Raw genomic sequence first — 16,659 nt, forward strand, 5'->3', positions numbered from 1 at the left:
TAAATAACAGTAATAGGTTACCAGCAGTATAAACACAGTATAATTTTATTGGGAACCCACAGGGTGCTGGCACAATTGTGAAACCAACCCATTGCAGGAACAGAATAACATGATACTACTGTGTTTGCTATTATATTGCATGGATTCTGTTGGAATAATCATAATGTACTTTATGTTCCTGAGCCTTGACTTGAACAGAGGAAACTACATTATAAAAGGCATAAAAATTAATAAAATATGATACATTTATCAACTAAGGGGAGCCATGGACTGAACAGATTTGCAGCATGGTATAGCAGTGGTTATTACTTCAGAGAATGGACATTTTCATACATTAATGCATGACATCTCTAGCTGATTTAGTTTAGCTGAATGAGTCTTGTGGTGTGTTGGAAATTTCTTTGAAATTTATACTGTAGTCTGAGGGATGTGAAAGAAAAAAAATCAACAATAGAGAGACAGCTCCCTCCTACCTTTGCTGGGTTTTTTAGCAGGTAATTTTCTTTGCTCTTCCCTCTCTTTCCTCTGAATTATGCCTGCATTAGCTTTCAGGGCTTTTTTAATGCAACTGGAGTTCTTGCTGAGGTTTTCCTTTGCTTCTAGTCGGGGTTTCTTAGACAGCACCTTTGACAACATTTTCTTCTTACCCCCGTCAGCCGAATGTCCACTGTTTGCTGTTTTTTGCTGACACTTAATGTCCTCAGACCCAACAAGTAAGGGCTTGCAGGATTTTGACCCTTCTTGTGTTTTTGTCCTCTCTTCTCTTAGTGTGAATGGATCAGCTGTGGTCAATGCTAAAGAGCACTGCTGAGATTTGCTCTGTGGCAGCTCCTCCTGAAAATGTTGGCTGTTCTCTGAGGCATATGTTGGGAGGCTAACTAAACCCCCTGTTACACGGTCTGATGAAATCATGTTTAGACTCCTGCCAGCCGTGAATTGTCTGGTTTTATGATGTTCAGTAGAGTTAGTTGTATTTCCACTCCGGTATGTATTACAGGGTGTTCCAGTTTGCTGAGCGGAAGGAGTCAGGGATGGATTGGACTGTCCAGTACAATAACTTGTAATATGTTCTTCTTCCTCTGGAGTAATCAAGGCACGCATATAAGGCTCCACTTCACCTTCATCTAGACTATATTCTATGGCTTCTTGAATTTGTTCTGTTTTCTTTTCACACAAGATTGTTTCATCCTTGTTTTCTTCAGCTGTTCTAGGGCATTGACACTGCAATAGTTCAGGTGTAGTTCCCAACTTGTTCAAATTTTCATTCCCCTTAATTACCATTTGTGTGGATTCAGACTGCATTAGGCTTTCTACCCTGGAGTATCCTTTTGCCAGTGTGTTGATACTGGATCCTTCTGTTTGGCTCATAGGTTCTAAAGAGACAGATAAAGTTTCTCGTAAGTTCGTATGTTGGGTGCAAAGGATGGAACTATCCACCTTGTCACCAACATCTTTACAGTCTTGACTTGCAATACTACTATTTTCATTCCCAACACATGTTATAGGCTGAAAGAAGCTAAATGGTGCCATCGGCCCAGATTCGTAAGTGGAACCTGCTGAAGAGTCCATTCTTAACTTTCTCCCAATCTTGCAACCATGGGCAAGGATAATTTCATTTCCTTCTGATGCTCTGTGCTGAGAATCTAAAGGCTGAATTTCTGAAATTCTGTCCAATCCTGGGACATCTAAAGTTGCAATATTTTGTACCTCATTTATTCCAAGATCTCTCTTTTCTCTACCCATTTTGTTTTCTTCATCTCTTGGTTTTTCTAATAAAATTTCAGTTAAAAACTGCTCCTCAGACAATGTCTTGAACACCACCTGCTGCACACCTATCTCTGTCTTATTGTTGTCTTGATCTGGATTTTTCAGTCTGTCCTCATACGTTACAGTTTCAGGACTCCTAATTAAATTATGTAGCTGTATAATGTAACTGCAGTCCTGTGCATCAGAAACACTTTGGAAATCTTTACTGTCATTATCTCTTGAGAGATAGTAAGTGCTACAGTTACTGTCATTTTGTGCATTCAGGTCTGATTCATTTCCTTTTTCCTGAAAATTCTCTTCAGAATGTTTATTGACTTCTTTAACGGAAGAGTATTTTTCACCTGTAAATTGGTTGATATTTTCACAGGAGGAATTACTGGATAAATCTTCTTTTTGTACAAGATCAGGGAGATAAACACAATCTTTTATTTCTGGGTAGCTCTGTATAACAGGAGAGTCTTTAGTATCTAGTTCATCTATACATTTAATTATCTGATCATTTATTAAATGTATATTCTGTTCTGTATAAGGTAATTGACGAAGGTAACTATCTGGTATGTAAGTTAGGTGTTCTTGGTCTTGTTCTAAATGATTACTTTGAGCCTTTATTAATCTGGGAGGCGATTCTGCATCATGAGATTGGAAAGAATTATTAGAAGCAAGCCTTCCTTCCTGGGCAGCAGTCATTCGAATAGATCCATTATCATCAGTTAATGTTTTGTTTGGCTTCTCCTCCAACCACTCCTCGATATTTAAGATATCATTTGTTAAAACATGAGTGGATGGTTCTTCTATTTTATTTCCAGTGCTAGAACACAGGCACATACCATCTGTTTCTCCAGTTTGTCTGAGAGAAGTGTTTCTTATGGCTGTGCCGCTACACGCTTCATCTGTTTTTAGTAGGCTATCAGAATCACTGCAACCCTCCATTGCTGTTCTTAGTCCAGTTGCCAGTGCTGTGGCAGGTTCATTGTCTTCTGTTGTATTTACTGCAACAGAATGTTCAGTACTGGTCTCTCCGATAAAGTTCACTACTGTGACTTTTACAACTGCAGGACTGATTTCTAAGCTCTCAAGCTTCCTATTTTCCCATGTGAGGTGATCGTCTGAATCCTCTTCATGAAGAGGTTTCAATAGCTTGTCATGTGCTGACGATGAATCAGAGGCTCTACGCTGCGGTTCCACAGATCCCAGAATTGCACAGCAATTTGCTTTGGGCAGATATTCATTACGTGGTTCATCATAGACGGTATCTATATCACTGTTCTCATGAGCACCACACGTTTTTCCTCTGTTCCCTTGGCCATCACTTAGCTCTGTAGGAGTCAGAACAGCACATAAAAGGTCTTCCATCAATAATCTTGTAGAAAACAGCTAATACATCATAGAATCATAGAGTTTAAGATCAGACTAGACTAGATCATCTAGTCTGACCTTCTGTCAGGGCCCTCCTTAGGATTTATGGGGCCCTACACAGTATTATTAAACTGGGGCCCCTATGCCCAACTTGCTCTTAGCAACACAAACATAAGCTTACAGTATTGGAAAACTTGCCACATGCACTTTATTAAAAACAGTTTAATTGTGCCGCCTTCTCCCCTAACCCCTGCACTTGCCTCCCACCTGCGCCCCCAACCCCAGCACTGCACTGCCAGCATGCCCTGCCACACTGCCATCCTGCCCAGTGCCCCCAACCCCCCTTATGCCCAGCAACCCCATGCCCAGCGGCCCCTCACCCAGAGATCTCCACCACAGATCCCTATGCCGAGCAATCTCCCACCTACAGACCCCTCCGCACTGTCCAGAGCCCCTCTCATACACCCCCCCCACCTACCCAGCACCCCATATTCCTGAGGGAAGTCAGCACCAAAAAATTAAATTCTGTGCACAATATTTTAAAATTCTGCAAATGTCAATAAATAAACGTGGAGGCTCCAGCATGGCAGTGGCAAGCATAGGCCACTGGCTGCATGGAGGTGGGAGATCACCCTGCAGCTTTCCCACTCCCTTCACTTCCTAGGATAGCAACTTGGCAGTGAGATACCTCTGTGTGCATATCAAAAGGCCACAGGGAAGTGTTTTACATGATGGCTGGGATGTCAGCCATGACCCAAAATCCATTTGAATGACAAAAAAGGAAATAGCTGATACCAATGGCTGATTGAATGAACCTCATTCAGGCCCTTGTCTGCCACCGCTCTGGGCCATCAACTGCCAAATGGCATTTCATTATCCCTAAAATAGAGCATTTCCCTCTAATTCTGAAAAGTAAAAAGATGCTTGGGATGTGCAGTTTAATAAGAAAAGGAATTATATTCAGGCACCAGTCCTTTTTTCTGCCCTGATTTACACACCTGGTTGCCACACAGGGCTCAGTGGGATTGTACTGGGTATAACTCAGCATGCAGTACTGGGTATAATTCAGCATGCAGTTTCAACAAAGCTTCACCAGTGGGGCTGGAGCCATAAGCAGCCAAGTCTCATTTGAACAGTGGCTCTTGTTTTGGATTATTTAAGGTGGTTTTAAAGGTTTTTCCCACGGGTGAGGAAGAAAGTGCTGCTTTCTTGAAGGGACCTTTAAAATTCCTTTAAAATTTAAAACTCAACTCTGCACTGTTTAGAACTCCCCGTCCTTCAAAATGCTACCAGCTTGAGAGACAGCCCTGGAGATATTTGGATCCACAAGAAAAAAAATCATGTCCCTTTCTCCTAAATAAAAGTTTTCAGCTACTCCAGCCTTGTCAAGTGCAAGTCCATCTTCCTCCCCAGCTAAAATGTTGTGCCCTCCCTTGCATTCTGCAGCCCTGATTGCTGCTTTTCTGCTCCAGATACGTCCCCCTTCTCCTTTTGTTTTAGTGTCAGTTTCCTACTGTTGACAGGAGAATATTGTGAATGGGCAGGAAAAGCAAACGCCACCTTCTTTTTTTCCTATTTAACTTTCCCTCCTCCCTAGCCTGGTTATGTGTGTGCCTCTCCCTCCTCCGGCCAGCCGTGTCTGCTGCTGATCCCTGCTGGGGAAGGGAGGAGAGGAACAGGTGACCATCCAAAGAGGATCCTTGGCATCTGGGCTTAAACTTAGAGAAGAGGGAGGCGGAGTGAAAAGGAGACTAGGAGAGAGATTGCAGGGAGTTGCCGGCGGGGCAGGGCATGTGGGCAGAAGAGGGGCAGGTACAGTGTGGGCCTGCTCGGAACAGCTGCTCTCCCCTGGGGCCACCAGCCTGCTCCCTAGGAGGCCCTAGCGCGTTTGCTGCTTCCTCACTAAGCCAGGCAAAAAATCACCCCCTACTCTTTTCCCTTCCCAGCCCGGCTCCCCCCAGCCATCCCCAGCCTGGTTCCTTCTCCGCCCCACCACTCCTCAAAGTCCCGTGCCCGGCTCTATCCCCCAAGCTTGACTCCCCGCTCTCTTCCCAGCCTCCGGGTATCCCCCTCACTCTGTTCCCAGCCTGGCCCGCCTCCCCCTGCTCACTCACAGGCAAACTTTTGCTCCTGGCCCCATGAGGCCCCGCCCAACCTGAAGTCCTCTGTCGGCTGGCTGAGTGAGTGAGTGGGCGGAGGGGAAGGGCCAGGAGCTCGGGTCAGGGAGAAGCCTGCTGGCCCAGCACAGGAGATGGGCTGGAGGGGAGAGGAGTCCGCTCTGCAGCCAAATTTTCTGGTATCCAACACAGCGGCGTGCGCTGTGTATGCCTAAGGACAGCCCTGCCTTCTGTATATCACAGGCCACTCCCACCATCCGGCACCCACACACTAAACCCAACAACCAAAATAAGACCAAAGTATTACAGCCCACAGGAGATTAGACTTATGTGCCACAGGCAGAGAATAGGAAGGACTGAGGTGCACCAGAGCGTGAGGCCCCCGCAATGGCAGGAAAATGATTACATGAGATATATCCAGATAATCTTGGCAAGTGACCTGCACTCACAAGCTGCAGAGAAAGGTGACCCTCTCTCCTATCCTCCCCAAAGGTTACTGCCAGTCTGACCTGGGGGAAAATTCCTTCCTGACCCACATATGATGATCAGTTAGACCTTGAACATGGGAGCAAGAACCAGCCAGCTAAGCATCCTGAGAGAGAGTGAGTGCTCGGTGCCACCTCAAAGCCCTGCCCTCCCCGTCCATCCCCGATGCTTCAGAAGGAGATTTAAAAAATATTATTGTTACTTGTAATATTAACTCTTTGTTCCCTGCATGGTTGTTGCTGATCGCTATCTCTCTGATCATGGGGCACATTGTGAGCAATACAGCTTTGTAAAGTCACATGTTCTCTTTGTAATCCATTTTTACCACTGATCATATCCAGTGCTGGAAGGCTGGTTGTTGCGATGTCCCTTACTGGAGAAGTCATGAAAGTGAAACTCTCATTTATTTCAGGGTCCGTACACTGTTTCTTATATCTTTGCATAAAGCTTTCTGTGTTTGTTTCTTGTTCCTGTACCTAGGAAAAATGGGGGAAAGAGAAATACAAAATATTAAGAGAACTGCTAGAGAGACCTGAACCAGAGTCCTGGATCCAAAGGCCCCTGATCTTTGGAGAAATTTTGATCAACATCTCAACTTCCTGGCTTGTACCTATCTCTATCCTGGGCAGAATAAAAATTCTCAATCTAAACAACCCTGAATTCAGGTGAAGTTCAGATCTGGATCCAAACTTTGTAGAATATCAGAATTGTGATATTGGATCAGATCACTGATCAATCTAGTCCAGCACCTTAAAAACAAACCCCAACCTCCTTACCTGTCATACTAACAGACAAATCAATCACACACAATATAACTTTATCCCAAGCAGAACTTTTATAGTCCCAAAAGGGGAAGAGCCAGAGACTCCATGAAATCCACTAGGGACTTTGTTGTTGCCAATCTACTTTACATTTAAAGTTTTCAGATATTACAATGAAGGGGGAAAATATAAAACAGATGGATAGAATACATATGCTTCAGAAGAAGGTACAAGAAACCCTGTAACAGACAATTATGGAGTAACCTGTTTCAGAGTAGCAGCCGTGTTAGTCTGTATTCGCAAAAAGAAAAGGAGTACTTGTGGCACCTTAGAGACTAACAAATTTATTAGAGCATAAGCTTTCGTGAGCTACAGCTCATCTCCCACGGCTCACTCTCCCTCGTGGTAGCTTCGTATGCTCTCTTCAGAGAGAGGTGCTAGTCTCACACTTTGCCTCTGGGTTCAGATTCCAAACTTTCCCAACCATTCGGGGGATTTTAATCTAGGGTTTGGGCTTGGGCCCACCTCTTAGTATAGGTTTCATTTCCCAACCCTCTATTAATTCTCAGCCAGTCCTGAGCACTCCGTCCATCTACAGTTTTATCTCTACCACCTCAATTTTTCTCATCATCTCCTGCAAGCTTAAAGTTTGCTCAATTTCCTATCGCTTACAGCCACTGCAGCTTAAATCACAGCTAACCTTTTGCCAATATCTGCTGAATTCTCGCTAAGTAAGTCTGACATCATATGATCGGTCAGTCCATACCGCCTGCACGTATGAAACTGAAAATAGACAGCTGTTTCCTGGCCACTAGAAGCTTAAAAGCAAACTACAGGTTATTTAGAGAATCCTCCTTTCTGCCTATCTAGTCCATGTGTTTGTGTAGGTGTCTGTCTGTCTTGAGCATTTATAGGTGTACATCATTGTAGTGTCTAGGCACCAAGACAACTCTTGATTGCCAGTATGTAATGTAATAATAATAATTAATAATTAATAATAAAAAGAGCTTGTAACTAAGGGCCTTAGATAAAAGACCTGAAAGTGGAATATTGTTTTCAGTCTTGTGGTGGTCACATTGAGAATTTATTGATTGATTGTGAATGTGATGGTCCCAGTTGTGTATGACTAAGAACCCTGTGTTTTTTATACTGTAGAGTACTTAAATCCAGTCCTTTGTAACAAATGTAGAGTGCAGAGTAGCAGCCGTGTTAGTCTGTATTTGCAAAAAGAAAAGGAGTACTTGTGGCACCTTAGAGACTAACAAATTTATTTGAGCATAAGTTTTCGTGAGCTACAGCTCACTTCATCGGATGCATTTCTTTTTGCAAATGTAGAGTGCATTAGTGTTGTCACTTTTCATATTTTCTATAACAAGTCTTTTCAGATGGCACAGTTCTGAAACTGTGAATCTTGATTTGATTTTTTTCCTCTTCTGGCAGGAGAATATTTCTATGCTTTAGTGCTTCCAGTATATTTTAACAATTGCTTCAATTACTGCATGGTCTGCTTGAGTCTAAGACGACAAAAAAAAGCACTAAAAAACTGCACAATGCTTAATTATGCAAACTCTGCAGCACAAGTTACTTTAATTTGTGTGCATCGCACTGCCTGGTATGAGACGGTAGATAGAAGGTAAAAGACAATTCTGTGTTCTGACTCCCATTGGAAATACACAGTCCTTGTGGTTTAATTATAAAAGCATGGTTACTGACAGCAAATAAGTGATAAAAATCCTGACAAATAGACAAGTCAATGAGATAATAATTACACAAAGGGAGATGGATTCAACCACTCACAAAGCAGCCAAAGTGTCTTCCCTAGACCTGGCTCAGACTAAGTAATTTCAAGATCAGAGGCATGTAAACAGGCATCTAGCTTTGCCATATTATTGACAAAACCCTATCTGTACCAAGACCAGACAGAAACAGTTAAACTTAAATGAAAGTAAGTGTGTGCATATTCTTACTTTCAAATTAGACAAGGTCGGGGCAAGGCCGGTTGTAGGCATGGGTTAGCTGAGTAGTCATTTCCAGGGGGTACTGTACTGCTGGTTTTTTGTTTATCTCTGTTGTGATTGGCCAGCTGTTTTTGCTCTGCTGTGATTGGCTGGCTGCAAGTTTTTTTCTTGCTGGGCGATTGGTGGGGCCATTGAAAATATTTTCTGCCCTAGCCAGCAAAATGGCTAGGGCTGCTCCTGGATAGAGGAGTAAGATGAAGAGAAACAAAGAAAAATATCCTCTATTCCTTGTGTACTCTCTGAGACAAGGAGCATTTCAAGCTCATCAGTTCCTGTGGGGATTTAGAGAGCATGAAAGCTACCAGACCAACAGCCCTTCATGACATAAACAGCATGGGAAGATTTCCCCAGGCTGTCCTACCAATGTGTCTCAGCTGTGACATAAGGGCACCATTGCTGGGGATGAAGGGACAGGTTAATATCCATGGCCCATTAAACCCTTGGCTTGTTGGATGAATCTGCCAAACAGGTGCCAATCAGTGTCAAGTGTGATGGTGATTATTTTTTTTAACTCTGTCTATATCTGTATTAATACCATGCCCATCCACAGGGTATCTGAGCATCTGCACATTGGGAACTGAACGGAGACCCTCACACTCATTTCATATAGGCCACCAAATGGCCAACTGATGGGAATAACATTCTGTCCCTACTAACCTTAGTACTAGAAGTGAAAGGATAAATATGCCATTCCACAGCCATCCAGTTTTGCACTTATCATGCTTTAAAAAGTAGTATCTATTTGACTTTTGTATTGTTGAAGCAAAGCTCTGATAACTGATTATTACCATGGGCTATGCAGCAGGATGGAATGGATCCTCTTTTTCCACTTATCCTTTATTGTCAAGGAGAAAGGTAGCGGAAGGAAGACTGCTTGTTTTATTTTCTCTTTCAATGTATATGCATGCTCAATAGTGCCAATAAGAGGTGCTGATGTTTGTAGACACCAATTTGCTTCTCCACACACACTTAAGCAGTAAGACTCAGATTTTTATCTCCCATGAGGATAACCTATGGAAGAGGTATGGTAGGTTTCCTCCACATTCTTCCATTGGTTGGGGTATTCTTCCCACAGAAGAAGCAGAGGATGCTGTAGGTCTATGTTAAAACATTAATTAATAAGTATATTTCACCTCTATATCCTAAATATATCTGATATATTTTATCCTTGGCTACAGTGCTGCCTTTAGTCCCTACAGCAATTGAGCTAGAATATGATATGCACAATATCATAGGGTAGGTAATTTATACTGGATGGAATTCTTATGCCATATTAATGATTTAAAGAATGTCTCAAAGAACACTGGCATCAGCACTAGTAGTGGGCAAAAGTTTTGAGAGGTTCAATTGGAAAAATATTTTATAGCTTGGAATGGATACTTATTCCAGATGGCCTCTGCACTTATGGGTGCTCCTGCATGTCATTTCTAAGGGATGTCTCTCTTGAACCAGTAAGTCCATCTGTTCCCCACTGACTTCCTCTGCTGGTTGCACCCTCTGCCCTGCTGAACATTCAACCCTCCATGCCATAATTTTGAAAGATCTGCTGCATGGTGGCTATTTGTTTCTCAACTACGCACACTACTACCATGTCAATTCTCACATGCTCTGGCTCTAGATACACCTCACCCTATGTTGCTTCTTAGAACACCTGAGAGCTGGCTACGGCAGGACTCAACAAAGGGTTTAAAGGAGGAATGGAACTTGTCTAAGGGTACTTATCTGCCAACCTTCTAAACATGATAACGCTTCCCCATCTGATACAGTATTCCTGTGTCCTATGAGTTTTCCAAATACAGTAGAACTTCAGAGTTATGAATGGAGATTGTTCATAACTCTGAAATGTTCATAACTGAACAAAATGTTGCTGCTGTTCTTTCAAAAGTTTACAACTGAACCTTGACTTAATACAGCTTTGAAACTTTACTATGCAGAAGAAAAATGCTGCTTTTAACCGTCTTAATTTAAATGAAACAAGTACAGAAACAGTTTCCTTACCTTGTCAAATCCTTTTTTTAAAAAACTTTCCCTTTATTTTTTTAGTAGTTTCGGTTTAACACAGTACTTTACTGTATTTGCTTTTGTTGTTGGTGTCTCTGCTGCCTAATTGTGTACTTCCGGTTCCGAATGAGGTGTGTGGTTGACCGGTCAGTTGGTAACTCAGGTGTTTGTAACTCAGAGGTTCTACTGCAGTCATTTGAATCATGGCCATGCTTATTCATTCGCTTTCCTAAAGCAACTGCACTCATTGTTTTGTCTCAGTGATAATTTGTGAAATTACAATAGGGCACGGTGCTTTGTTACCAGAGGCATAGAGCCAAATGCCAAATCTATCCAAAAGGAAATGAATGGTAACACACTGAATAGCGGGGGTTTTACTCACAGCTGAACTCAGTGTTCATCAAAAGAAGTTTTTAAATGTATCCAAAACAGTCTGCCTGTCTGTGTGCCACAGACATAGGCGCTAACTGAGATCAAACAAAATCTGGATGGGACAGAGCGAGAATACTAACAATCTCCAAAGGCAGCTGGTGCATGTTTGTCGGCTTCTAACTACATCTTAGAGACAGAGCTCTCTGCAACCTGATAGGCAGTGTGGAGGCTGACACAGCAGGTTGTTTTACCCGAGACATTGTGGAGCCTGTTCAGTGTGCTCCACTGCCATGCAGGGCACCAAAGTCCAGCAAAGAAAGCAAGATGTCTGAGAACTCCGACCAGAAATGACTTAGTGCACTGCAGAAGAAATGTGAGTGTTCCCTCCCTCAGGGCAAGTCTGGAAGAAAGGGAAGGATATAGACCATACACTTGTTCATGCCCAGCAGCTGAACTAAGCAGCACGATATGCCCTAGGCCAACGGTCACCAAACTTTTGAGGGTTTCACCCCCCCATTACCCTTGTCCGGGCCCCCCTGCCTCCCCAGAGCGGGGGCCAAGAGCAGAGCCACAGCTCCGTGGAGTGGGGGACACAGAGAGAGATAAGGGGGCCAAGGCTGGGGCCGCAGCTGGAAGTGGCTCTGGGGCCAGGAGCGGGGCTATGGCCCAGGGCCAAGGCTGGGGCAGGAGTGGAGCTGCAGAAGGGCTGTGGTGGGGGCCAGTAGCTGGGCCTGTGGCCAGGTGTGGCTCTGCTCCCAGTCCTACCCCCCAGTCTCGGCCCCGGACTGGGAGTGGAGCTGCAGCCAGCAGCCAAGGCTGAGGACTGGTGCAGGGCTTGGAGCGGAGGTGCGCTGGGGATGGGGATGTGGCCAGACGCGAGGTGGGGAGCCAGGGACGTGGCTGGGGGCAGGACTGGAGCAGTGCTGGGGGCAAGGAATGGCTGGGTGCCACTCCCTCCCTGCCCCCCGTGGAGGTTGTCTTGGGCCCCACCGTGCCCATCCCGGACATTCCTCCATACCCCCTTTGGGGACCTCTGCCGTAGGCCCCGCTCCATGCAAAGTGAAAAAGAAAGGTGTCACTGTATCAGAGGGACAAGATAAAATTTACAAACTAAATCTTTGTTATGAAAAGAGCAAAGAATGGAAGCATGATTCACTGGAGTCCAGCTAGCATCCTCTCCCCCCTCACCCAAATTACCCTTTCTTTGCAAAAGTCTTACACCTTTTAAAATGCCAAAGTTTTAAGGTTTGTAGTGTTGTTGTAGCCATGTTGATCCCAGGATATGAGAAAGACAAAGTGGGCAAGGTAATAAGATTTAAGGGCTTGGTAAGGAATGCAGCCAGTTTTAATCTAATATAATCCTTCCTCACTCATTGTTACCCCATAGTGAAAATTATATATTTGTAGACACAGGTCATCATAATCTGGGTTTGTACCTGAGGGAGTGTAACCCACTGATAACTGTATGTTTTAGATCCTCCTCTGTGCCTGTTTTCCTGCAGATATGAGTTTGTTACAGCCCCACAAGAGACTTTTGGTGCTTCAGCTCAAGCAACTGATGGTTTTAGCTCTGGAGCTCCATGCTTCAGTCCTCATTTTGTCAGCCAAGATGGTGGCCATCACAGGGGAACATTCTATTCTGGTTCTTTTACCATATCATACTGTGGTATCTGAGTGCTGTCTCTGCTCTCACTGGCTCTATAAGACAGAATTTGACCAGGAACAGAGCTTTCTTGATCAAAATCTTTGATTATGGTTATGGGGCTTCTCACTGTCTTATGGCAAGATACAAATCCCATTTAGGTTGATAGGTGGTTTTTGGACCCCTTCTGTGTTTCTGATATTTGCATTTGCTACCCCTTTTTTATCCTTGCTCTTTTTTTGTATTAAAGGGGAATGGATTCTTTTATTTTGATAAGTCACTTGCATGAGTCTATGGTGTTTGCTTTTGTGTCAGAGCTTGTAGTTCTGTTCTTGTAATCGGGTCTTCAGCTTGATTCCTTTGTTGTGTGCTGATTCTTTTGAACCAGGCAATGCCATCTTTTTACTAACTGGTGTTAAATAATAATAAATATACATGCAATTGCAAATACGTATGTATTCCATTTCTTGGTGTGGAAACAGACAATAGCAAAAAACCATATTTGTGGACGCTGATGTTCCTAGCACAGGAAAACCTGTGTAGATGGGCTGTGCTGTAGCAGGTATTAGTGTGTATATCTATATGGAATGAATGCAGGGTCAAAAGCAGGGGTGATTAATAGCGCATGAAGAATGATGCTGACGGGCATGCTGGTTCCAGGCTTGTGCGTACATTAGAATTGCCCAAGAGGAGACTTCAATTACATGTTTTATAAAAGGTTTCAGAGTAGCAGCCGTGTTAGTCTGTATTCGCAAAAAGAAAAGGAGTACTTGTGGCACCTTAGAGACTAACAAATTTATTAGAGCATAAGCTTTCGTGAGCTACAGCTCACTTCATCGGATAGTGGGCTGTAGCTCACGAAAGTTTATGCTCTAATAAATTTGTTAGTCTCTAAGGTGCCACAAGTACTCCTTTTCTTTTTATGTTTTATAAAAGTAAATGTCACTCTGTTGCAGCATGAAGAGTGTTTTTTCTTTTAAATAGCAAATTTTAGTGCTTGTGAAAGATGCTGGATTAATACCTTTGGGCTCTGAAGTCCTCTATTCACAAATCAGGGGAAGCAGTAGTGTTGAGGGATTATCTCTATGGGGCTGGAGGGTAGTTTAGTTAATTACCCATGTCTATCAATGTTTAGTCTCTCTAATGAGAATCCATATAACGATGCACAAAGGAGCTCAGGCAGTATGGTAATGAGGGCAGAATAAGAACCTATACAGAATAGAATAGAACAGAATTAGTGCCAAATCTAGTGGTTTTATGATGTGGATACCTGACCATTAAGGGTTTTCTTCAATATATCAAGTAGGAGGAGGTGACAAGTAGGCTGCTGCAAGGGTCTGGTCTTATTTAACTTCATCACTGATCTGGAAAGAGTAGGCAGCACATTTATGAAAATGACAATGGATACTATATTGGGAACCTCTTTGAGGCCAGAGAAATAATACAAGGGGAATCAAAGAGACTAGAAATATGAGCAGGAAATAAAATGAGACTCAACTTGCAAAAATACAAGCTAATACAATTGGGGAAAAAGTAGTCCTGAGTACACATAAGCAAGAGAGGAAAGTATCTGGAAGGCCACAATACTAAAAGAGACCTACAGATACTAGTGGAAAGCACAATAAACATGAGTGTGCAAGACAGCAAGACAGGCCAATACAATTTGGGAGTATCCTGCCATGGGGCACGGAGGTAATATTGCCTCTCCATATAACTGTGGTGTCACAATCAATCATATGAAGTGGCTGGTGACACTGATTTATTAAGAATGATCAAATAAGCTAAATATATTATTCCAGACAATAACTATGTTAACACAGAGTGAAGGTTGAAACTACATATAAGTAATTTGGGGTGGGGGGAAATTACAGGGATGTTATAATTATCCCCCAAATCAGTATTATAAACTCAGGAAATTCAGAGCTCAGGTGAACTTACAAGAAATCCTGAAATGTTAATTTATACGATTGCACAGTTAAGGCACCCAAACCTTAACTCTACCCTGACCCCATGCAAATAACTATACAGTTATGAATGATGCATTTTTAATTTTTGTGGTATAAAGTTATTTCCCTCTCCCACTTTTACCTTCCAGCCCTGTTGGTATCACTAAGGGCAGTTCAGGTTTCTTGGGTGTCCTACCTGTACATTTCCTTCTTTACACAGCATCATACTCAGTTGTTGTTTATTCCTTGCCGTAGGCCTCACGGGTCCTTTTTGTTGTAACTTTCTGCTGCAGTTCATTTCTTCATGGCGCAGAACAAGTGGCAGCATAGGGTCCCAGGTGGTAATTTTACAATTTAACAGAGATGGTTTTATTGTTTTTAAAATTGCAATTATTTTTACAATGTGGCAAGTATTGCTGATGGCACAGCTGTATTTCATATTTTAATCAGAGAGGGGATTGAGCACAAAGTTCATATTTGGATCCAAACTTCCCCAAGCTCTATTCGAGTTAGAAACTGATCTATTCGTTTGACTTATGGTGTCAGCAGATAAGTTTGTATCTGGAGCTGGATGTCAACAAAGTTTGGAAATGTTCAGACCCATTTGCAATGTCAGTGTTGGAAAGAGTGTAAAACAGCTATAGATTCATATTATTGAAGCATATATACCAAACGGAGCAGATTACAAATAAAATTAGAGAGGGAGATATCTCCTGCCATTGTTGTTGTCAACAGGAGTTTTGTTATTTACTCCAGTGGGGCCAGGATTTTACCCAATATGTTTATCTCAAATCCCAAAATATAGGCCCAAACGTTCAAATTTGGGTGCCTAAAGTTGGACATCTAAAACCACACTTAGGGACCTAAATGCTGGACACTTACTTGAGAGGTTGTGAGCATTCACAACTCCAGGTGAAGTCAATGGGAAGTTGCTGGTGCTTAGCAGCTATGAAAATCAGTCTGATTTCATTTAGCTGCCTAAATATGGATTTAAATGTCTGGCTTTTGAAACTGTTGGCCATAGTGTTTAAAACGGACACTTTGTTATGCAATACAGTCTTTCTGCTTAGCAATGTTGTCTCTAGATAGCTCATCCCAAATCTTTTATTATGCTGAACTGATCAGACGGAGCTGAGCAGAAGTAAGCAACATTTCTAGGTCTTCAGAACCTTAAGGAAAAACAATCTATCCTGTTACAGCTTTTTCCACTCTTGCAACTTGCCCTTTGACCTAACATGTTTGTGGCATGACTTTTTACATCATTGAAAACAAGCTGTTGAGAACACTTAGTTAATCTTAGAGACTGATCTATGAAAAAGGCTGAAGCACTTGCTCCACTTGCTCCTTCTAGCCCATTATAGTAAGGGAGTAATGTGAGAAACCTGTACCAATAACTAGAGCGGCTTCAAAGAACATGTAGCTATGTCAGTCATCCATGGAAGGTTTATCTTACAGATTGTATGTATTCACACATGGCTTTATATAGTCTAATATATTATAAAAGGCATTTGCAATTTTCTGGGCTTGTATGAGTGGTCCAGTGATTGATGTAGATGACTTGGAGCCATGACTCATGGTTTCCAATGGCTACTCTACCATTCATTTACAATGTGAATGTGGGTAAGTAACTTAACCTTTCCATGCCTCATTTTCCTCATCTGTAAAATGGGTGTAATAGTACTTACTTATCTACCTCATAGGAGTGTTCAAAGACTAATTACTGTTAGCAAAGTGCTCTGACTCTTTCAGATGAAATGTGCTGTATTAATGTAAAGTAGTATCAATTTGGAACATTCTATCACAAAGGTATTCCTTTTTCACCTCTGTATCATGAGTGGTGCTGCCTAGCTTGGTGCTTTCAGACAATGAAGGAAACAAAAAAATGCATCCTTTCCCCCATAAACTATGATTCCCCTAGCTACCTTTGTGGCGTTTCCCAAAGCTGCCATACCTGCTGGGTGCAAACACATTTTAGATCAGGTATTTGCCAGTGGAAAGCTTAGTGGCATGTGTTGCAAACAGCTTACAGTGTCCATGAGTCACCTGGTACACATATTCACTGCTACCTGAATTCCCAGCCCGTCAGTCACCACACTATTTTTTGACAGTATCTTAAACCATTACATATAATATCCAAATATAAAGTATCATACTACACTATAGCCCAAATTCAGGGGGTGATGTAAAAAATAG

General features: G+C 42.6%; 2 protein-coding genes across 2 annotated transcripts in view; one reads left to right on the plus strand and one right to left on the minus strand.

Annotated features, from left to right (window-relative positions):
• ALPK2 (alpha kinase 2) overlaps positions 1–16,659 on the minus strand; it is a 72,158-nt gene that overhangs the window by 39,371 nt on the left and 16,128 nt on the right. The window contains exons 3-5 of the mRNA XM_043515033.1: positions 6,052–6,202; positions 1,833–3,083; positions 474–1,685 (exon numbers count right to left, since the gene is read on the minus strand). Coding sequence (XP_043370968.1) covers positions 474–1,685; positions 1,833–3,083; positions 6,052–6,202 — 2,614 coding nt within the window. The remainder of the gene's footprint in view (positions 1–473; positions 1,686–1,832; positions 3,084–6,051; positions 6,203–16,659) is intronic.
• Positions 11,146–16,659, plus strand: part of MALT1 (MALT1 paracaspase) — a 127,933-nt gene continuing 122,419 nt past the window's right edge. The window contains exon 1 of the mRNA XM_038402168.1: positions 11,146–11,251. The gene's annotated coding sequence lies outside the window, so the exon portion shown is untranslated. The remainder of the gene's footprint in view (positions 11,252–16,659) is intronic.

This window comes from Dermochelys coriacea, chromosome 5 (assembly GCF_009764565.3).
Source record: "Dermochelys coriacea isolate rDerCor1 chromosome 5, rDerCor1.pri.v4, whole genome shotgun sequence".
Taxonomy (NCBI): domain Eukaryota; kingdom Metazoa; phylum Chordata; order Testudines; family Dermochelyidae; genus Dermochelys; species Dermochelys coriacea.